The 22,972-nt window shown below is 54.0% G+C and overlaps 1 protein-coding gene across 9 annotated transcripts in view; it reads right to left on the reverse strand.

Moving 5' to 3' along the window:
- Nucleotides 1-17,411: 17,411 nt before the first annotated feature.
- RPH3AL (rabphilin 3A like (without C2 domains)) overlaps nucleotides 17,412-22,972 on the reverse strand; it is a 134,649-nt gene continuing 129,088 nt past the window's right edge. For all 9 annotated transcript variants that reach the window (XM_045526181.1, XM_045526182.1, XM_045526174.1 and 6 more), the window contains 3 exons: nucleotides 22,304-22,408; nucleotides 20,170-20,316; nucleotides 17,412-18,529 (listed from right to left, as the gene is read on the reverse strand). In XM_045526181.1, the coding sequence (XP_045382137.1) occupies nucleotides 18,495-18,529; nucleotides 20,170-20,316; nucleotides 22,304-22,408 (287 nt within the window). In that variant the 3' untranslated portion in view covers nucleotides 17,412-18,494. The remainder of the gene's footprint in view (nucleotides 18,530-20,169; nucleotides 20,317-22,303; nucleotides 22,409-22,972) is intronic.

Below are 22,972 nucleotides of genomic sequence, written 5' to 3' on the forward strand. Positions count from 1 at the left end.
GCCAACATCTGAGGCTGGGCAATCTGGCTCCAGAATCTATGCCCCTGACTGTCACCAGCCCTGATGTGTTCAGCCCTGCCACCTCCGGGCTGTGACAGCTACCTGTTTCCCCAGGCCCACGACAGGCCAAGTTTGCCAAACCCGTTTAGGCTGAAGATGGCAGAGCACAGCTCTTTGCGTGAGTGTCTAGGAGGCTAGAGCTCAGCTGAGGTTTGCTAAACATCCTTGATGGCATCTGCCAGCTCTGGGCCAGTCCTCTGCTCCCTTGCACTCAGAGGATAATGACCCTGGGGTCCCACATGCCCTGCAAGGCCAGGCCTGAAAGCTCACTCCCAGCCTTCCTCAGAGAGCCCAGGGTCTGCATGAGATTAGCAGCGACAGCACGTGCCTCCCTCCCTCACCTGATGGCTCCCTGGCCCCCCTGCTGCCCTAAGGGCCTTCTGGCCAGGGCAGGAGGCACGGCCATGGCCTTGGTCCCACACCCGAAGGCTGAGCAAAAGTTAGCCCAGCAGAGGGGGTGAAGGAAGGAGGAAGGGGTGCAGGCAGAGGGGACAGCACATGCTAAGGTCCAGCATGAAGAAGACTGTGATGTGTTTGCAGAGCTGCTGTGGATGAGCCTGGCTAGAGCTCAGGGTGTGAAGGGGGCCCTGCAAGGGCAGGGAGTGGAGGCCCAGTGGCCCCTGCTGTCCCGTCCCTTGGGCTTGGCACATAGTCACCCTCTTATCACACTCCCTTGGGTGCTACCGACACCGCGGTCTCCACCTGCCTTCTGGGTCGGTGTGGAGAGCGCTTTGCTCTGTCTGCATTTAGAGTCAAAGACTCAGGGATGAAGGGTCTTAATGACTCATCCAGCCCCCAGCCTCCCCGCCCCTCAGCCCAGCCCAGCCCAGCCCAGGGCCCAAACACGCAGGTCCAGCCACCTGGCCTCTGCTCTGCCTACCGGGCGGTCCTCACCCACCCTCCCCCGCTGGCACACTCCTGTGCTGCCCTTGACGCCCTGCTCAGGTGTTGCTTCCTCCGTGAGGCCAACGCAGGTGGCCTTTCCATAATGGCCCCCGGGCGTGGCTGTGCCTGGGCCACCCTCAGGGGGTATCATACTTTGCGATTGTTGTTCCGTGTCTGTCTCCCCAGCAGTGCTGAATTCCCTGAGGACCTGGAGGAGCCGGCTCCATTTTTTTGACCCTCAAGCTGTGGGGTCCAACTTGGTTGCCTCAGAAGCCCCTGGGAGAGTCCCAGGCCCCACCCCCAGGAGCCAGGCTTCAGGCCCAGGGGTGCCCGGTGTTCTGAAGCTGCGGCCAAGCAAGGCTTCTGCAAGCACAGCGCATCTTTGTTAACAGGGACGCCGAGGCCCGACCTATCCAATCATACAGCGGCTGTGAGGCAGGGCCGGGCCCCCAGCTCTGTGCCTTTCCCTGTCTGAGGTGGGGTCAGGGGGCCGGTGGCAAGGAGCTACCCTCTCCTGCCCTCTGGGATTCTTGGGGCACAGCCTCTGGCGCAGGGCTTGAAGTCCACCCCCGTGAGGCCAACCGGGTGGCTGTTCCTGGGGCTCCCATAGCCCTGGTGGTGACTGTGCCTCACCCCTCTCCCAGAGGGCCCCTAGCACTCAGGCAGAATCCATTTCAGTTCTTTTGTCCTACTCTCCCCTCTCTCATGCCTGCCCAGGCACAGCCCACAGCCCGGCCTGCCCCAGGGCATTTGCACTAGCCAGTGCCTCCTGCTGGAATACCCTTGCACCAAGTAGCCTCTTGGGTGGCTCATTCCCACTCTCAGGTCTCAGCTCAAGGCCATCTCCTAGGCAGGCCTGAAGAGCCCGTCTAAAGCAGCTGTTTTCAGATCCTGTTTGTTTATTGTTTGCAAGCTCCTTGGGGACAGACACCTAGCACAGTGCCCGGCCCATGGCTGGTGGGCACCGAATTCACAGAGGCTGAAGGGACGGATGTGAGTGAGAAGTAGCCATGGAGGAGGCCACGGGGTGACAGGCAGGTCAGCTGGGTGGAAGGAGGAGGGGACAGTGGGCAGAGGCCCTGCCAGCCCAGCCCCTTCCTGGCCAGGCACACTCCCACTCTGGGCTGGTGGCCTTGGAGACGGCAATGTTTAGAGGGCGGGGGAGGGGGAGCAGAGGGCCATCCATCCATCAGCCGAGGACAGGGAGAGCCTGGTCAATCAGGGAGGCTGTCTGAGGCCCCTTCGCCGAGTGTCTGCCCGGCGTCTGGGAGCCTGGTAGACAGGCTGCTCCCCTGGGGACTGCAGACGGGCAGGGCACCCCAGGGCCACCCTGGTCGTGGAGGAAGGGCGAGCTGTCTTTCCCCAGGAGTGACCCCAAAGGTGGCCGGTTACCTACTAGCCCTCACCCCAACCCGCAAAGGGGGCCATTATTTTGAATTTTATTACACAAGAGCATAGAAAATAACATAAACCCCCAAACCTACCCACCAAAATTAGCATTTTCATCTTTTTTAAACAGAGATTTGACTTAAAAAATTGTGAACTACAGCATATAAAATTGCATAAAACACAGATGCACAGTATAATGATAAGTTATAAAGCAAACATCAGCGTGATCACCACCCAAGTCATGAAATAGGGTGGTGCCAGCTCCCCCATGTGTCCTCATTTGCACACGTCCCCCAACCCACCCCCATTATATATACAGACATACATTCTTTTTCTTTTCCTTTTTTTTTTTTTAAGAGAGGGGGTCTTGCTATGTTGCCCAGGTTGGACTTGAACTCCTGGGCTCAAGCGATCCTCCTGCCTCAGCCTCCCAGCTAGCTGGGACTTCAGGTGCGTGCCACTGCACCCAGCTCTGTCCCCATTATATTCCTGACTTTTATGTGATATCACTGCCTAGATTTCCCGGTCTTTTAAAAATATAAATATGGGCCGGGCACGGTGGCTCACGCCTGTAATCCTAGCCCTCTGGGAGGCCGAGGCGGGTGGATCGCTCAAGGTCAGGAGTTCGAGACCAGCCTGAGTGAGACCCTGTCTCTACTAAAATTAGAAATAAATTATCTGGCCAACTAAAAATATATATAGAAAAAATTAGCCGGGCATGGTGGTGCATGCCTGTAGTCCCAGCTACTTGGGAGGCTGAGGCAGGAGGATCGCTTAAGCCCAGGAGTTTGAGGTTGCTGTGAGCTAGGCAGACGCCATGGCACTCTAGCCCGGGCAACAAAGTGAGACTCTGTCTCAAAAAAAAAAATAAAATAAATATGAATACAACAAAATATTACAGATAAAAATTTCCCTTCTCGGGTCCCAACCTCGTCCCAGGGGGTGAGCACAGTGAAGAAACTTACAAATGTCATTCCAGACAGCATTTGATATTTTTACTACATATTTTGTGTTAGAGAAGTATTGTTTTTTACAGCTTTAAGCTTTTCATAAATGGCAGCAATGCTGTGTATATGACTCTGCAAATTGCTTTTTTGCTCAATTCTAAATGCTTTCTAAAAAATAGCTTTATTGACGTATAATTTATACACCATAAAATTCAGCCATTTCAAGTGTATAATTTAGTGATTTTTAGTAAATTTAAAGAGTTGTGCAGTCATCAGCACAATCCAAATTTAGAACATTTCCATCCCTCCTAAAAAGTCTAAATGCTTTTTTGTTTTCTCTCCTATTTTTTCCCTAAATGCTTTTCAATACACATTTTAGTAATTGCCCCTTATAAAGCTCCTATTACGTGCCAAGCACTGTTCTAATGATCTTAGATATGTCACTGCAACTGCACAAGTGACAGATGAGGACACAGAGGCACACAGAGGGTGACCAACTGCCCAAGGTCACCTACTGGAAAATGACAGGACAGGCTGCGAACCTGCAGCGCGAGCGCAGAGCCACTGAGCCCTCCACATACACGGCTCCGCAAATGCCTTCATCCCACAGTGCGGATGAGAAACTGAGGCTCAGAGGGGTGAAGTGACCTGCTCAGTATCACGGGGACAGAAAATGGCAGAGCTGGGACTTGGCCTCCGGTCCATGTGGTCCCAAGCTCGCCTGGCCCTTTGCTAGTGCCCTCTGCTGCCTTTCTCTCTTCATTACGGAAAAGCAAAAAAGGGAAAGGAAAGAGGAGGAAGATGGATGGAAAGGGAGAGAGAGAGAGTGATGTCAGAACAAACTTCTACTTCCTTTTATGCTCATGCAGAGATTCACAAATACACTTACATATCTACACATGTGTGTGTGCACACACATGCGCATGTGACACTTCCCCACGTGCATACACAAGACCGCCTGTGCACACACATCGGCACACACCATTCATTACAGGTGCACATCCACACAGATGCACATACCCAAATAGGTACACACCTGTACAGGTGCACACCCACACAGACATAAGTGTACAAACAGATGCACACGAGCACACACATGCACATGTGCCCACATGTGCATGCATATGCATGGTATATACACACAGCTGTATACATTCAACTGACTAGAGTGGGTATTTGGAAGTCCTTTGTTGCTCAGGGTGAAGAGAATGTGTGTGTGTGTGTGTGTGTGTGTGTGCACTTATGCGTGTGTCCTCTGGTGTATGTGTGTGCATGTGAGTTGGTGTTGGTGTTGGCGTGTACGTGTGTGGTGGGAGACGGGGGTTTCAGTCTTTCGGGGTCCCCTGGTGGCCCATCTGTCAGGATCCAGGCCTGGGAAATGCTCTGTTAAGGGTAGAGCTCCTCCCTGAAGGGTACCCCTTGGCCAGGAGGGCTGGGCCTCCAGGCCCACAACCTCCTCTTCTGCCCAGGTGTCGCTGAGATCCTTAGACAAATAAAGTTTCAGCACTTGGGACACAGAGCTGGCCGTGATGTCTGGGGATTGCCGGGCCCCACGTTGCCAGGAGTTGGATCCACCGCATCTCTTTTTACCTGCCCGGACGCTTCCCTCTCCAGCGCTCATTCCTGTCCCTGGACTCATCTGAGCCCACACAGACCGCAAGGGCCTGCGGGAGCCCATCTGAGCAGCAACAGCAGACACTGAGTGATCACACTCAGGTACCAGACACAGGGCTTCCCCACAAGTCCATGAGGTGGGCACAATGAATATTGCCATTTTACAGTTGGGGAAACTGAGGCATGGAGGCTTTCTGCAGGGTCCTACGGCTAACAAGAGATGGGCTGTGGATTCAAGCCCAGGCTGTGTGTCTGTGCAACCCGGACTCTGCATAGCCTGGCTTGGCGAACACCCAACCAGCCCACGCAGCACCTCCTGAGCCCTGGCACCCAGGAGTCCTGGCATCCGGCCTCTTGGTTGATCTTGCCCTGGCGGTTTACAAAAGGTGAAAAGCTGACAGCTTTGTGTCGAAGTTTTCACTCACCCGTGACAAAATGGAAGAAGCAAGGGACGGTGTACTAAGTTTTTCACAAAGTTAAATTCCCTTAATTTAAAAAAGACAGCCTTTTCCTGATTTTTTTCCCCTTTCTTTTTCTAAAATGAGAATGATCTTATACAATGGTTATCATTTTATATTCTTATTTGGCAAGACGAAAATGTGAGCGGCTGCATGCCAGCTCCCAGATCTGCGAGAGACTGTTCTGGTTTCTGGACCCGAGCAAGTTCGAGCCTCCCTGGGGCTCCCACCACTCAGTCCAGCTCAGCCCGGAGTTGGGGCTGTTTTTTCTTTTATATCTGTCCTACCCAGATTTCATATTTTTATTTGCCAGAACAATCTAGTTGAGGAAATCCTACCTAGGACATTTGAAATCTGTATGCTACTGGCTCAAATTCCGGATTGAGTTAACAGCAAGATAGAAGAAAACTCTTTTCTCTTCTCCAGCAGTCACCCCGGGAACCCAGCCAGTTGCTGGGAAGCGAAGGAATCAAAGGCTTCTACACAGTAAAACATATCTCCAGGACAGAGCTCAGCTCGGAGCAAGCTTTGGCCTCACTGCAAAGGAAGAACAATGACTCGGTGAGCTTGTTTATCTCCCCCGCGCCAGCAAACGCTTGGTCTCCCCAGGGGCAGCGGGCAGCAGACGCACAGGGAGGCTGGGAGGGCTGTCTGGGGCTGGTCTCTCCATGAGAGAGTCAGGGGAAGACAGCAGCTCTGATATTCCGGGGCCACTGAGCATGGGGGCAAAGAGGTCTTCTTGCTTCCGAAGCACCCTGACTCATCCAACAGAATTTACAAGACACCGATATGTTGATCTGGAGAAAGGGGGTGCTCCTAATACGCCTTAGAAAGATTTTCATAAAACTGGCCAAGAAGCAATCATAAAGCCAAAATAAAACCTAGACGAGCAAAGGAAAAGGTAAACTGTTAACTGGAAGCCTCAGAGAGGCTTGAGAGCCCTGCAGGGTGAGTGCCTTGGCTGGTGGGAGGTGCGGGCAGGCTGGGCCCCCAGAATTAGCAATGTTGTGCATGCGCGAGAGCTCACCCTAGGAACTGTCCCTATGAGACGGGCCTGGTACCCCAGATGGTGCCAGGGTCCTGCATCCAACTGCAGTTCCCATCTCCCGCTGCTGCAGCTCCTACCCAGGGCCTGGTGGCTACTCTGTGGTGACCTCTGATTACGGGGAGTGGGCACAGATCAGGAGGGTGGGCGAGTCAGGGCAGCCCAGCAGCTCAGAGAGGTTCAGTTACTCACCTAAGGTCACACAGCTGGTCTGTACTAGAGCTAGGAAGACAACATAGATTTTTCTGACTCTGGGCCCTCGGCTTTCTGCCCTTGACTCTCCAGCCTCTTTAGCCAGCTGGTGGCAGGTCCTGGGGCCACTAGGGAGGACGTGCCTGCTCAGGGCCAGCTGTGCGTCCAGCCCGTGATTGACCTCACACCCTCTGTCACCCATGGGGGCTACACCGAGGGCGCTGGCAGAATGCTTTCACTTCTGCTTCCCCAGACACCAGCTCTGACACCTCCAATTTCCCCCGAGATCACAGAGTGCTTTCTGAGTCAAGCAGGGTATAAGGAAAATCGCCCTGTCCCTGGAATAATTTATCATCTCGTCATTTCCGTTAGCTGACCCTGCTTGAGCCTATTCTGTGCTGAATGCCCAGCTTGGAGACCCCCAGGCTGGGCGGGAAATGCGGCTTCCTGCGCACGCACGGAGCCATGAGGGAGGTGCTGCCTGCAGGCCTGGCAGGAGGTGGGACGTGGGATGTGGAACATGGTGGGGAGGGGGCTGAGGACAAAACTAGGGGCCACTTTTGATTTTCCGGAATCCAGAGGTGGGAGCGCGGTGGAGTTCCACAGGGCTCTGCTGGGCTGATGGGGGGAGATGGCAGTGGACTGTGAGGACCTACAGCTGGTGTGTCAACAGAAGGCAAAGCCATTGGCGGGAGTGGGGAGGGGCTCTAGAAAGGTAGGGGACTCCTAGGCCAGGCCCTGCACCAGGCACAGAGTAAGGCTGTTGAGGGTGCTGATCCGGTTTTTGACAAATCGAGCATCCTCAGGCGACCGTGTGAAGAGCACGAAGCTCAAGAGCGTGGGCCCTGCACTCTGCCTGGCTAGCCGTGTAGTCCTGTGCAAGCCGCCTAATCCCTCCCAGCCCCAACTTCCTCATCCGTGATGGGTGGGGGGAGTATAACGCCCACCCCCCAGTGTTGTGAGAGTAGCTGTGGCGAGGTTGTAGAGGCTCAGTCTGGCCTCCAGCTGGGACACGGGTGACCCGGGTGTTGGCTGTTCAGGCTGATCAGCTCCCCCCAGTTTGCCTGGGAGCTCTCCTGGTTTCAGTACTGAAAGCCCCACACCCTGGAAAACTCCTTGGTCCCCAGAAATCTGGGATGGTTGGTCCCCCTGGCTGTGTTCTCCATAGTCCTTGGACCCAAAGCCCACATCAGTGACCTGGGGAAGGCAAAGCCCTTGCTAAGTTTCTGCAAAATCCTGGAGCTCTCTGCGTCACTTCTGGGTCTGAGGCCTGCTTTGGTTGAGTTAGTTCCATGTTGAGGGGTGGATGTGTGTCCATGACACAAGCTTCTGAATCACAGAGACTCAGCTGTGACATTCAGCCCCTTTGCCCACCGAATCCATTGCCACAGGCATCTGGGTGTGCAGGAGACATGGCGGACACTGAGGGTGGGATGACAGGGCTCACACCACCGCCATGCAATCAGCATCCAGTGCAGCGCGGCACGGTAGCCCTTCAGCCACCTCACGGGGGTGTGTGCGGACGCAGGTGGCAGGGGGGCTTCACTCAGGGACCCCCTGCCTCACCCCGTCTCTCTGATCTCCATTCTTTCCTCTAAATTCTGGTCATTTCTAATGTCCCTTTTGTGGCCTTGGCCTCTGGTTGAAATAGGCTCTTAGAATCATCCATAATCAGCCTTTGAAAGTATTTTTCCTCAACAAAGACCTTTCTCTCCCCAGGAGGAATTGTACGGCCAACCGTTCAGACAACAGCAGGCGTGTTCCACACAGAGCCACACAGAATCATCTGTTTAGACTCGGAAGGCCCTGAGAGTTGGGAAAGGCCACATTTGGGGTCTGTTCCAGGCTCTGTGGGTCACCTATCACTGGCAATTTCAGAGGATGGTTCTGGACCCCCAATTTACAGTCTGGCCGACTTCTCGCCTCAGGGAGAGAAGAGAGATTCTGCAGCTGGGGATGCTGGGCTTGAGTGACAGCCCTTCCTCAGCTTACGCCTTTGAGGGGCCTGGTCCCCAGGTCTGGTCTCACCCCATAGCCTAGGGGAGAGATGCCACAGGCCTTCAGGGCCACGAGACCCTGGAGCACATTTGGTTCAACCTCTTATTTATCAGGGAAACTGAGGCCCACACTGCCCAGATGACTTGTCTGTACTTACACACTCTGGAGGCAGCAGAATTGAGGAGAGGGGTGCTATAGTGTATCTGAGTGATTTATTTTAAAATACAGTCATGCGCTGCATAATGATGTTTTGGTCAATGATGGATTGCATATGTGACAGTGTTCCCATGAGATTATAATGGAGCGGAAAACTTCCCATCACCCAGTGATGTCGTAGCTCTTGTAGCGTCCTAGGCCCTCACATGCACGCACCACTCACTGACTCACTCAGAGCAACTTCCAGTCCTGCAAACTCTATTCATGGTAAGTGCCCTATCAAGGTGTATAATTATTATCTTTTTTTTTTTTGGGACAGAGTCTCGCTCTGTTGCTGTGGGTAGAGTGCAGTGGCGTCATCACAGCTCACTGCAACCTCACACTTCTGGGCTCAAGGGATCCTCCTGCCTCAGCCTCTTGAGTATCTGGGACTGCAGGCACGCACCACTATGCCTGGCTAATTTTTCTATTTTTAATAAAGTCAGGGTCTCACTTGCTCAGGCTGATGTCGAACTCCTGAGCTTAAGTGATCCTCCCACCTTGGCCTCCTAGCAATTTTTATCTTTTATACTGTGTTTTTATGTTAGATATGTTTAGATGCACAAATATTTACCATTGTGTTACAGTTGCCTGTGGTATTTAGTATAGTAATGTGCTGTACAGGCTTGAAGCCCAGGAGCAATGGGTTGTACCATCTAGGTTTGTATGCTCGTATACTCCGTGATGTTAGTATATTGATGAAATCACCTAATCCTAATGATATATTTCTAAGAACGTATTCCCCATCACATCCTGCTTTTTGTTTTTGTTTTTCAGAGACAGGGTCTCACTCTGTTGCCCAGGCTGGAGTGCAGTGGCCTGATCATAGCTCACTGCAGCCTTGAACTCCTGGGTTTAAGTGATCCTCCTGCCTTTGCCTTCCAAAGGGCTGGGATTACAGGCATGAGCCACCTCTCCATTGTTGAGCGACTGTGACTGTACTTCTGTGCAATGAGTTAAAGTTATGATGTGCATACACATTAAGGGCTGGCTAATTAACATGGGAAGTAAACCAGTTAATCCTCTTCTGCAGACCCAGGCTGTTCTGTTAGTGTAAGGAATGTTGCAGTGGTTTTGATGGGTGGAACTTGTGGGGCCTAAAGGGGGGTAGGAGATACCGTGCAGACTGGGGGGGGGTGCTGAGGCAGGCTGGAGCACAGAGAGCTAGGATCCTGACAAGGGTCCCCCGCCACCTTCCACAGCCCCACGGCAGCCCCTCAGCCACGCTGGCCGGGCTCTGGCCTGGGCAGTGAGTGGGCAGTTAGAGGGCAGCAGGCCAGACCTGTTTATCCCGCCCCTGGGCAGCGGCTGCTTTGGGTCCCGGAGGCCTGGCTGGTCCCCAGTCAGGGTACTGATTGAGGCTCCAAAGACTGGTCCTCAGTGGCTGGCCCAGCCTGCTGCAAGAGCCGCTTGTCCCCAGGATGCTTTTGGCTCCTTTAATTGAGTGAGCCCCAGGCTGGGGGCTCCACAGCTGGGGGAAGTGCAGGCTGGGGCTCCTGACCTGCTGGCCTTTCCCTAGGGACGAAAAGCAGACGGGCCCTGGACCCGGGAGTGTTTTCAGCCATCCGTGCATCCACCCATGCTCCCCTCCTCCCATTAGGACAATAGTGTGTCCACCTGTCCCTCCACACAGATGTCTTTCAGTATATTGGTCCATACAGAATATGTATCTCTCCACCCATCTGTCCAAAACTCCGTCAGTCTGTCCATCCATCCATCCATCCCCCACCCACCCTCCTCAACCCATCCTCCTACCCATCCTGTACCCATCCACCTACCCACCCTCCCACCCACCCCCCAACCACGCATCTCCCACCCATCCCCCACCCATTCTCCCACACATCCCCATCTATCCCCCACCACCTATCCCCCACCCATCCAGCCAGCCAGCCGGCAATGCTTCTTGACAGCTAACCAGGGACTCAGGATGAGAAAGACTTGGCTTTCGCCTTTAAGGAGCCGGTGGGGAAGTCAGGCTCCAGGGCACACGGCATTGCCGCATTGCCGCACCACGTCTAGAAGCAGAGCCTGGCAGGGGATGCGGGAGACTAATCTGGGCAGGCCCTGCCTTGGTGGCAGGGATGACACCACCTAGCTTGGGGTTCCCCTTTCCTCATTACAGAGCCCGGCCGAGGTGGAGGAGATGGCAGCTGGGAAGGAGGGAGGGAGGGATTGAGAGGATTCACTTGTCGGCTCCTCAGCAGGTACAATCAGACTTAAAGTGTCCCCAAAGAGCATCTGCAGAGAGGCAGGGGGTGAGCACGCTGAATTAATTCTCCGTAACTGGCTCTGAAGAAGCTGCAGACATCCTGGGGTCTACATCAAAGGCCTCAGAGCTTCAGCCTGTCTTGTTGGGGGTCCCTGAGGCGCTCTGAGTTGCCACCTCCTGCGTGCTCCTTCCTGCCCGCTGTCCCCACCACCCCTGTGCTGACTGGGTCAGGCACCACACTCTCCTTTGCTTTCTGCCCAAGACAGCCTGGGGGTGGGGCTGGGTGCATGCAGGTCAGAGCCCTGACTGCAGAGGAAGTGACAAGGACAGGAAACCGGAGCATCAAGGCCATTCTCTGCAGGGTACACCAGGATTTGGGCTTGACAGGGGCTCTATGTTCTGCACACATGACCTAGAGGAGTCCTTCTCCCCACAGGGTCTGGGCAAGGCAGTGCCAGGTTTTCCTTTGGTCCCATCCCTTCCCGGTGCAGAAGAGCATTTGCTGCACTGACTGGTCACACATATTTTGTTAACAGTTGAATCTTTCCGTGTCTGCATGTACTGGTGTGTGCACACGTGTGGGGTGTCCATCTCCCCTGGCGAGGGCCCCTTGCATTGCAATTCTGGCTGGTACCTGGGGCACCTGTCCAACAGCTGGACGCTCCATCTGGTCGCCTTATGCTGAGGCTTCTCCAGCACGCAGGGTGCGGGGGCAGGCACTGCCCGGGCTGCAGGGTAAGGACAGGCCAGGTTTCCTGCCGGGTCTCAACTCCCTCCTGCTGTTGTAGGGAAGGAAACTGATCTTTTCTTTTTACTCATCTTAGGCTTATGGGCTGGGCCCCTGTAACAAAAGAGAGATTAATAAGAGAAAAGCATTTGCATGATGTGATGCAGGACAGGAGCTTCGCAAAGAAATGAAGACCTAAAGACACTGCTAAACCCGTGTGTTTTTATCATAGGTTTAATGAGGAGCAGAAGGGAGTGGGGAGTGTGATGGGCGAAGGGTGCAGGGCGAGTGTCGTGGGGGGTCTCAGCCAGGCCTGCTGTCCCGATGCCGCTCTGCGCCCTTGCGGGAAGGACGCGCCTTTCCTCCGGGTATTGGGAGGGCACGCCTCACACAGGGGTCTTTTCACATGCTTCAGGGGAAGGTCAGAAAGTCCTTTCTGTACATGCTCTGCACTGCACTCGAGCCCAGGCAACAGAGCGAGCTCCTGTCTCGAAAAAAAAAAAAAAAAAAAAAAAAAAAAAGAATTTCTGGATGGTGACAGCAGATCATTAAACCGAGCACAGGGCCCCGTGTGACTGTGCAGGATGCATGCCTGTGGGGCCAGCACCAAGGCCAGGAGGACTGCAGCCACTGTGATAGCGGCTGAGGCTCCCTGGGTGGCCCCTGTTCCTGTGCTGTGAGCCAAAGGGGACAGGGGTCTGGTGCTGGGAGCTGGTGAGGAGACAGCATCCTGCTCGAAAAGGAAGGGCGGACCCTTTTATGTTGCTGGCAGGAATGTGAAATGGTGCAGCCGCGGTGGAAACCAGTATGGAGGCCTCAAAAAATTAAACTTAGAATTACCGTGTGATCTAGCAGTTCCACTCTTGGATATGTACCCAAAAGAACTGAAAGCAGGAACCCAAACAGATATTTGTAGACCCATGTTCACAGAGCATTAGTCACAACAACCTAAAGGTGGAAACAACCCAAGTGTCCACCGACAGATGATTGGATAAACAAAATGTGGTATGTGCATCCCATGGAACACCGTGCAGCAGTGAAAGGGGATGAAATTCCGAGCCATGCCACTGCAAGGACGGACCTACGCTAAGTGCAATAAACCAGATACAAAAGGACAAACGTTACATGATTCCATTTGCCTGAGGTCCCTCGGGTAGTCAGAAATAGAGACAGAAAGTAGAAGGGTGGTCTCCGAGGGCTGGGGGGAGGGAGTGGGGAGTCACTGTTTAATGGGGACAGAGTTTCAGTTTGGGATGATGAAAACTTTCTGGAAATGGATGGTAGTGATGGTTTCACAATGTTGTGAATGTACTTAATGCCGCTGAACTGTACACTTAAAAGTGATTGAGATGGCAAAATTTGTTATTTTACTATATTTTTTAAAAAAGGCAGGCAACTGCCCATGGGAAGATGAGATGATTGTGGGGGCTTGTGAGAGGGGCCAGAGTCTGAGGAACTGCAACTCCCTGTCTTGGAGTTCAGGTACCACGGTCTGTGGTCCAGCTCCCGTGGCCCCTGGGGGCTTGAAGGTCAGCTCAGAGACAGGCCCTGGGCTCCAAAGGCCCTGAGAGGCCACTGGATTCATGGAAGCTCCTGGAAACCCTCCAAGCGAAAGCTACCACTGTGCCTGCCTGCACGTGGCCTGAAAGGACAGCTGCTTCACTGAACTCACCCCAGGTACCGATGACAGCAGCCAATGTCAGCACCTGGGGCTCTCAGCCACCTTGGGCCATGGGCACAAGACGGTTTCCAACATCGGGGCAAAATCTCTGTGTAACGACTGAGCTTCACTCTCATGTGTTACATCAGCAGTGGGGAGACACCCCAGTGGGGCGAGCGGCTGAATTTCCCCCACCTCATCTAGAAGTGTCGTCTGTGCTGGCGACACAGCCCGGCTGCCCTTCCACCTGCACCTGCCTCCTCTGCCCTCAGCATCCTGCCTTGTTTTCGTGAGCAAACCCAGGCCCCGCACTGCGGCCCCAAGAGCACAGTCTGTGGCATCTGACTACCCTGGATTCGGATGTGAGTTCCCTTGAACTCCCTGGGCTTCTGTTTCCTCCTCCGTAAAATGGGAACAATAAAAGTCCCTGACTCATCTATGAGCGAGGGTTACTGAAAGCTTGTGGCAGGTGCCTGACTCAACAAACGGTGGCCACAATGGTTATTATCTTCCCCTCTCAGCAAAGCGCAGCGTCGCTCCTGGCCTTGGCTCAATCGTGGGGAGGACTCTGTTGTCAGGAAACAAAGCCCAGTGGGCTAGAGGAGGCGGGTTGGCGAGGGAGGGCGCAGCCTGGAGAACTGGTGGGCCTCCCTCCCCGGCCAGGCAGCTGCGTCATGCACGGCAGAACTCTGTTCACGGAAGAGGCAGGAACAGATAGCGCAGGCTTCTGGGAACCTTGAGTGGCAATGCCAGGAAGCGGGTGTTTTCTCATTTGGGAGAGACGCCAGCCCCCAATTTTTTGGGTAGAAATGGCTCTAACCTGCTGGGCCTGTCCGAGGTGGACACACTGTGGATGCTTGTTGCTTCCAGGGCTGAGCAACAGCTGGGGGCAGAGCAGCTGTCCAGGGGTGGGACGCGGCTGTAGGACTTGACCCTGCAGAGTCACCTAGGGACTAAGGTTCACCCCCTGGGCCTGTGGGGAGCTGCGTTTTCTCTGCCAGCCTGGTCCTCATCACCAGCCGTTGTTCCCCTCCTGGTGTCTGTGTCTTGTCTCCCAGCTGGTGTGGGTTTAGGGGTGTCAACCCCAGGAGATGCAGATAAACTGGTTCCCCTGCATCCGTGGTTCTCAAAGCCTCAGCATTGCCTGGGAACTTAACTTGCACGATCTCAACCCCACCCCAGACCTCTGAACCAGAAACTCGGGGGTGGTGGGATCCAGTGATTTACGTTTTAACGAGTCCACTGGGTGATTTGGACGCAGCAGGCAGGCAGGGACCGTGTCTGTTTTGTGCACTACTAAACCCCAGCCTGTAACACACACCTGGCACCCAGCAGCTGCCCAGTAAATACTTGGTGGATGAATAAATGGGGATAAGCATCATGGTTCCAAAGCCCCAAAGGGAAGAACATGGACATTTACTGTGCCCCAAGCACCATGCGGCCACTGTACCCACATTCTTATGTCATCTAAACAACGTCTGAGGCAGCTGCTTCCTGGGAGTTTTACAGGAGAAATAACGGATAGCTGGTGTTGACACGCAGGTCACAGTGGTAGCAGCTCTTCACATGCTTTCATGTTTAAAATTTTCACAATCATCCTGGGAAGGAAGTATATCCCCATTTTACAGATGAGAAAATGGAGGCATAGAGAAGTACCCAAAATTTCATGTACTAAGTAGTGGATCTGGGATTGGAAACCAGTGTCCAGAATTCATGAGTCTTGCTCTGTCGCCCAGGCTAGAGTGCAGTGCTGTCATCCTAGCTTACAGCAACCGCAAACTCCTGGGCTCAAGCGATCCTCCAGCCTCAGCCTCTCTGAGCACTAGGATTATAGGCATGAGCCACCGTGCCCGGCCCCTATGCATTTCTTTATTCTTTCGTTGCATAAAGTATATTTTAATATATAAAATGTTTGCATGTCTAACATCTCTGTATCGATGGTGTTATCATGTATGTATTTTTCTGTCATGTTTCTCTGCTCAGCATTGTTTGTGAGATTTATTTATGCTGAGTGTGGTCACTCAATTTCACCACTGCGTAATATTCCATAGTCTGCCTGTGTCACAATTTATGAATCTATTCTTCTGTTGGTGGCATTTAGGTTGTTTTCAATTTCTAGCTGATAAAAGGGTACTGCTGTAAGCATTCTGCACATGTCTCCTGGGGCCCACGTGGAAGATTCTGTAGGGAAATGGTCGCCAGGTCTCCTAGCACATGGGACTCAGCTGCGGAGCTTTAAAAATCCCAATGTCAAAATCAGTTAAACCAGAACCTCTAGTAGTGGGTGGGGACAGCATGAGTACCTTTAAAGCTCCCCAGGTGATTCCAATGGACAGCCAAGGGTGACAACCACTGCCCCAGACCGGTGCTACTCAAGGTGCAGGCGTCCAACTGGGCATTGCTGAAGCTTGTTAGACGTGCACTCTAACCCCAGAGCTAGCGAGTGAGTTCCTGTGTCTTAGCAAGACCTCAGGGGCTGGCTGCAGGCTGTGCACGTCTCCACCTCCCGGGTGTTGCCAGACTGCTGCTCGGGACCGCTGCACTGGCCCGCGCTGGTGCGGAGGTTTCCTGTCACTGTGCCGGGCACTTGGCAGGCTCTTTCTCCATGGAAGATCACTGCCTTCAGTCCTAGGAGATATCCTTGTATCATTTCTTCGACAATTTCCTCTCTGTTTTCTGGTTCTTGGTTTGAAATTCCTACTAGTTGGAAGTCTGACCTTCCGTATTGATCTTAACTTCCTGTTGTCCAATGTTCTTGATTTTTTTTTTCTTTTTGTATTTATGGGTTTTACTTTCTAGGGGATTTTCTCTCATCTGATCTTCCGTCCCTTCTCATGCATTTTTAAATTTCTGCTACTGTATTTTCACTTTTCAAGAACTTTAACACTGCCTTTGAAAAAAATTACATTCTTTTCTTGTTTCTGGGTGTAATATCTTCAGAGGATTTTCCTCTGACTCTTTTTCTGTTTTGGAGTTTCTGCATTTTCAGTTGTTCGATTTTGTCACACGGTGGGTGCCCTTGGCTGTTCCCGTTGTGAGTGAAACACAATAAAGCTAATGGGCAGCTCTGTGCCTGTGGGCAGGGCTGGGGGGCCCACAGCGGTGGCTGGGCAGAGACCCCCTGTTTGGGGCACTGCAATGACAGGGTGTGCTGATCTGTTCTCTTTGATCAGTTTCCCTGGGAGAAATTCCATAATACCCTGCCTTGACAGGGGGTGGATGGGAAATAGGCCTGGGAAGGGGGCTGAGGGACTCCCCGTTAACCATCCCTAATTTCAGTAAGGAACCTCACCCCAGAATTTGACTAGTCTTGGGGTCCCCATTCCAGAATTTTTGTAGTTCAACCGCGGCCAGCAGTAAACCTGTCTTCTGCCCTGGTCAGGGAAAGGGAGCGGGGTCTGGGGGTCTAACCACTTCTTTCAACCAATACTATTTCAGACCCATCCTTAACTTTCATCTTAGGGACCCCTGGCCCCCCAAGTTCTGAGCTTCTGGGAGATTCTGCAGAGCAAAGGGCTTGCTCATGGTCGGCTTCCTCTCTTGTAGATATTCTGGGGAATGAGGGACGCTGACACTAAGGAAATTATACTGTTCTGTCTTCCAAAGCTTTTCAGATCTCTCTCATCCACTGCCACCTTCGCTCCTGTTCTTTTTGCCTTTGTGGTTTATGCCATTCTCATTCCTTTATGTCATTTTAATAGGGTTTTAGGGGACAAAGGGAAATGTGAATGTGTTCAGTCCACCATATGTAACTAGAAGTCCTTGTCTACTTTAAAAACATTTTCACATATGTTCGTGTGAGTTTGTACAATTCATTTGTATTAAAATTTTTTTTAAACATAGACGGCCTTGTTTTTTCCACGCAACACTAGGTTTCTGAGCTCTGTCCACACACACAGATCTAGCTCGTTCCTTTGACTGCGGCTTAGGAAGTGTTCCAGCCATTCCATATACTGCATTTTTTCCATCCATTTCTCTATTGCTGCATCTCAGAAACACAGGCGATTGTGGTCTTTTGATTAACACACTGGCTCAATGCAAATTCTAATCTTTATTGTTTTAATCCTGAAGCGTAACGTGTCCCAGGGAAACAGTGAGCTTCTTTACTATCTGCCAGCGCCAAGGGCAGGCTCCTGGGTGGGGCCCTGAGAGCTCCTGACTCGGAGCGGGCGGCCCTTCCAGAACAGGGTGCCCGGGGGTGCGAGAGGGGCAGGAAGGATGGGAGGGTGTGGACGGGCAGACAAGACACACACACACACACACACACACACACACACGGATGCACAGACTCACGCACACATACTCACGTGCACTCTCTTCGGGGAAGGGTTTTCCAGAAGCATTTGCCTGTGCTCTGAATGAAGTATTTTTCATGCCAAACCAAACCTACTGCAGAGGAGTGAACTGATGGCTGGGGGAGCCACGGGCCCTGGCTGGGGACTCAGCCCAAGGCTGCTCTTCAGTGAGCGTGTCTGCAGTATTCACTGGAACCCTCCTGGCCCCTCAAGCTGCAGGGAGGCCGAGGGGGGGATTCAAAGAAACCTAACAAGGAGGCAGGGTTCACCTGCAGCACCTGGGCCAGCCCCGCGAGAGGGACGGGAAGGGAGAGGGTGGGTGGATCCCTCCATGCGGCTGTGAGGGGCCAGACTCCGCCCTGACGGTACTGCTCTGGGCTGTTTCTCTTTGTGATTAATACACATGTGGAGAAAGGCCCGCCTGGAGCCCCCTCTGAAATTGCAGTGCACGAGGGAAGGCCCCACATCCAGCCTGACCCAGGACACAAGCAAGCTTCGGATAACCACAGGGCAGGCTGGGGGTTGGGGGCGGGAGGGGGGCAATAAATAAAGTGGGGCCAGGTGCGGTGGTTGGAGCAGGTGGTGGAGGGTGGCAGCTGTGTGAGAGGAAGGCACACAAACGCACTGGGTGGGGGCGCAGACTCGGCCCCCAACACTGGTTAGTGGAGCCCCAGCCAACAGGGAGGCTGGCAAGGGTGCAGGACCGGTCAGGGTCTGGCTCCAGCTTTCTTGAAATCTTCCATCAAAAAGTCTGTTTCAGGCACCAAACACGGCTCCACGCAGGGCAGGGTAGGGGACCTGCTGGAGCCAGGTCAGCAGGTCAGCAGCGGGGGCCCGTCCAAGTATGTCTTTTGCCTTTGGAGGAGAGAAGAAAGGCCACCACACAGTGAGCAGAGGTGACAGCTTGACCTTTGGGAATGGAATGGAGGCGACAGTGGCGGGAAAGGCAGGCCCCTTGCTGGAACAGCCCCCAGCCCCGAGGCTGCTGCTCGGTGTGAAACCAACTGGGGCTGCCCAAGAGGGCTGGGGCCGGTGCCCAGGCAGGAGTCGCTGACCCCTCTGGGCTTCCATCTGCCTGTCCTAACCGGGTGATCACCACGGTGACCTCAGGATGGGGGAAGGAGCAAATGGCTGTGGGAATGTCAGGTCCTCCTCTGGGCCAGGCCTCCCCAGGTTGTTTCTTAAGCCCTGGAACCCTCTCTATGCGCCAGGCCCCACAGCCCCCAGCTTATTACTGGACATTTCCTGGGGACCCACTCGGGGAAGGCAGTCCCCATGGATGCTGGGTTTCACCTCCCTGCAACCCCGAGAGGGACACGTTAGCGATAACAGAACTGGCTGCAGAGAGATCAAATATTAGGTTGAACCATATCAAATTGCTGATATTTGACTATGTCTGACCTACAAAATGAAATTTCTTATGGTTCAAGCTTACAGTCTGCCCGAGGCCACATGGCTACGTGTGGCCGGGCTGGAACTAGAATTCAGGGCTGCAGACGCCCTGGAGACCTGCCCACCGCTGATTCCCTCCCGGATGCCCTGCAGCTTCTGGGGAACCACCACGTGGGACAGAGGGGAGGAGGTGGGGTGAGGGGTTCCCGTGGGTGGCAGCCGGGGTGCCCTCCACACCCTGGGGTCTGATGCACACATGCACCTGCAAATCCTCCGGCCAGGGAGGTGCCCAGTCTGCCTGGGGCTTCTTTCTTGAAGGAGACTGGGGGCTGGTCCTGCACTTGCAGTTTTCTCTGGCTTGAGTATGAAGAGACCCTCCCTGGCCCCCAGTCACATGATGGTCCTGGGCTGGCCACGGCTGGGGACAGTGGGTATGGGGGAGGGTAGGGGCCTTAGATGCTTCCCCTTACCCAATCTGTGCCTTGGTTTCCACACCTACCATATGGGGGGAGGAAACCTCCTGGCTACCCTGCCCATGGAATGCAAGTTGACCTTGGCGGTGCTACTAGGGAGGGCCGGGGCTCCACGCCCTGCTCCGGTGCGTCTGGAATCTCCCTCCTAGGACGTGGGCAAGCTCCAGGCTGGGCTCTGTTTTGGGTGGGTTGATTTGGCTTCCTCAGCGATGTGGCAGGTTTCTGAAGGGCAAGGACCACCCCACTCTGCTCCCAGCTCAGGCTGGGCACATGAAGGGCTGAGCGAGGACTGGACTGCCCGGCACAGGGGAGGAGCCCTGGAAGTGGGAGTCACCATGCCCGGTACAGAGATGGGGAAATGCTGCGACAAATCACACGCTTTATAGAGGGGAGGATGGTAATGACTGTTGCTGTGATTCCCAAGAGTGGCTGGGGTGGTCACCAATATTATTATGGGTCCCCCCTCTGTTCATGGGGTCTGGCTCACGTCTGTTCCCTAGTACCTGACACGGGGCTCAGTAAACATGGAGAATTGACAATGTCGCCTACCACGATCCAGTCTTGGAGGAGTGAGAGGGGGAGAGGGCCGTGGGGGCAGGGGAGCAGGCGGGGGAGCAGCCAGGTACTCACCGAGGCCCTTGGGGTCGGCCCGGGGCAGGGTGCCCCGCTGTGGGTCTGTAGAGCCCGTCCCAGTCTCACTGGCCAGGCTGCTCTGGCTCCCCGAGAGGTGGCTGGGTGGGCGGATGAACCCCACCCTTGGGGCCTCCACGCTGCTGCCTGCAAGAGACCACACGTGGCTCTCACATTGAGTCAGCGATGATCTCGGCCCAACAAGAACCTGATCGAAAATCTTCTCATTTGGAATTATAGTGGCATCTCTGGGACTATCTGCCCAGCAAGCCCCCTGCCCTGGGAACTGTCCCCCTATCCATGTGGCTGCCAGGTCCCGGCATGACCCCACCCTCTGGCCACTGCTGAGGGTCCGATGTACATCAAGGCAGCAGAATAGGCCCGCAGGTACTTTCACTAAGTAACAAGTCACAACATGAAACTCCCCCATTAGGAGTTTTTCCTACCTTCATAGAATGGGGGAGCGGGAAGGGTGCATATTTCAGTTAGCCTAATGAGAGAGAGAGAGAGAGAGAGAGAGAGAGAGAGAGAGAGAGAGAGAGAGAGAGAGAGATAACTGCTGCCTTTGCCTTTGCTAAGTAAAGAATCCTCACCCAAACGTGGTTTTTAGTCCTTGCCTGGCCAAGAGAACAGATGTGCAGCCTGTAGTACTTTGCCCAATCCTTTCCTAGCTCCTAGTCCTACTTGGTCACAGCTGAGGGTGGGTGTGAAGGGGAGGGGACAAGCGCCATCACGGTGGGGAGAGGGAGGGGACAGCTTGCCCTGGAAACCAAGGCTGGCAGGCAAGTTTCCTTCACACTTTTCTAATGTAGAATCTAGAATCTTCAGCCCGAAGGGGCCTGAGAGGTCCTCTAGCCCAGGGACAGTTTTCATCTCTTGTGTCACCTCTACCTACTGATGCTGACCGCTTGGAAACTGCGGAGGATTCTGAAGGCGTGCGAAGGCTCCGTGGGGAAGACCGTCTTGATGAACTAGTAATGTCTGCCATGGTCACGGGACAGGAAGTAGTGGTATGTGTGCTGGGCATTTGCTGTCTCTGATCTAGCTCAAACTTCCATTCCCAACCCAGTCTTGGCCCCAAGACAGGCACCTCAAGGCATTTCATTCCAGTTTGGAGCAGTTATCATAAAGCTCTTCTTACACACTAAAATCAGCCTCCTTGAAGCTTTCAAATATTCCAGTTCTAACCCGAGGAGCAGCTCTGCATGAAGCCGGCCCTTTTTCCAGAAGCCCTTCATGTGTTTGAAGGAAAGAAAAATGCCTTTCCTTTCCTTCCCCAGGCCTTCTCTGCTCCAGCCTCAGTACCCCAGTTAAGTCCTCTTCCATACGACAGGGTCACAGAGGTGAGCTCAGTGATGGCAAAATCAAAAGGCACTTTGGAACCCCCCTGCTCCGTCTTACTTGGTGACAAGAAGGAAACGCAGGCTGGCAGGTCACGGCACGCACTGGGGATCCCACTGCAGTTTCATGGCAGAGCTGAGCTGGGGCAGGTAACTCTGTCCCCCGTTTTCACAGACCTCATCACTCTTGAGGCAAAATCTCAGGTGGGGAATGCTCAGGGGCGAGCTTGGGGGGAAGCCCAGGTGTGCAGGCCGAGGGCGCAGGGCGGCCTGCCCTCCCTTCCCCCTGCACGTGCAGAGGAGCCTCCCGCTCAGCCCTGCTCTTAGGTGGTGCTAAGGCTTTATTTTTATTTATGTATTTATTTATTTTTGAGCCAGAGTCCCACTCTGTTGCCCAGGCTAGAGTGCTGTGGCATCAGCCTAGCTCACTGCAACCTCAAACTCCTGGGCTCAAGCGATCCTCCTGCCTCAGCCTCCCAAGTAGCTGGGACTATAGGCATGCGCCACCATGCCTGGCTAATTTTTCTATTTTAGTAGAGACGGGGGTCTCGCTCTTGCTCAGGCTGGTCTTGAACTCCTGAGCTCAAGCGAGCCTGTCACCTCGGCCTCCCGGAGTGCTAGGATTACAGGTGTGAGCCACCGTGCCTGGTGCTAAGGCTTTGGCTCAGAGTCACCCCATCCCCAGGCCGGCTTCTCCTCCCAGATCTAGACCAGCTCCTTAGACACCTGCTGGGCAGCAAAGCCACTTGGCACCTGGGCCTTTGTAAGGAAGCAGCGTCACTTCCCTCACTTACCTGACTCCCCCGAGGGTCTGTCACCTTTCTGGTCCGTGGGAGGGAGTCTGTCCTCCAGGCTGCAGGAGCTGAGATCCGAGTCGCTGTCACTGTCGCTGGAAACCACTGGAAAAGACAGACACCAGCACAGGAGGTCACCCCTCCTGGCCACTACTAGCAGGCACCTTGGACAGAGGGTGCCAGGGCAGGCCTCCCTGCTTTGTCACCCTGCCATGACAAAGTGGTACAGAAGCTCAGCTGGCTGGCCCTTTTGTCTTGGGCATGAGAAACAATGGCCCAGGGACAGGAGGGCACCCTTTCTGCCAGAGACGTGAGTCCCAACAGGAGAAGGCTGAGAGATGGGCCCAGTGTGACCAGCACCAGCAGGAAAGGTCAATCTGTGGCCAGTCATCTCCACACATCACCCCCTCCCTGTGGTAGAAGCTGACTGTCACCTTTGGTGCAGGCACGATAGCTCTGGGGCCTCTACCCAGCAACACAAAAGGCAGAGGCAATGCTCTGCAGTAACGAGAATTACAGCAGTAGCTGACCCTTAGGGAGCCTTCCAGGCCTTCACATATATAAATTTTATTTATTTATTTATTTTGGCAATAGGGTCTTTCTCTGTTGCCCAGGCTGGAGTGCGGTGGCGTTACAATAGCTCACTGCAGCTTCGAACTCCTGGGCTCA

This window comes from Lemur catta, chromosome 15 (assembly GCF_020740605.2).
Source record: "Lemur catta isolate mLemCat1 chromosome 15, mLemCat1.pri, whole genome shotgun sequence".
In the NCBI taxonomy this organism is placed as follows: Eukaryota; Metazoa; Chordata; class Mammalia; order Primates; family Lemuridae; genus Lemur; species Lemur catta.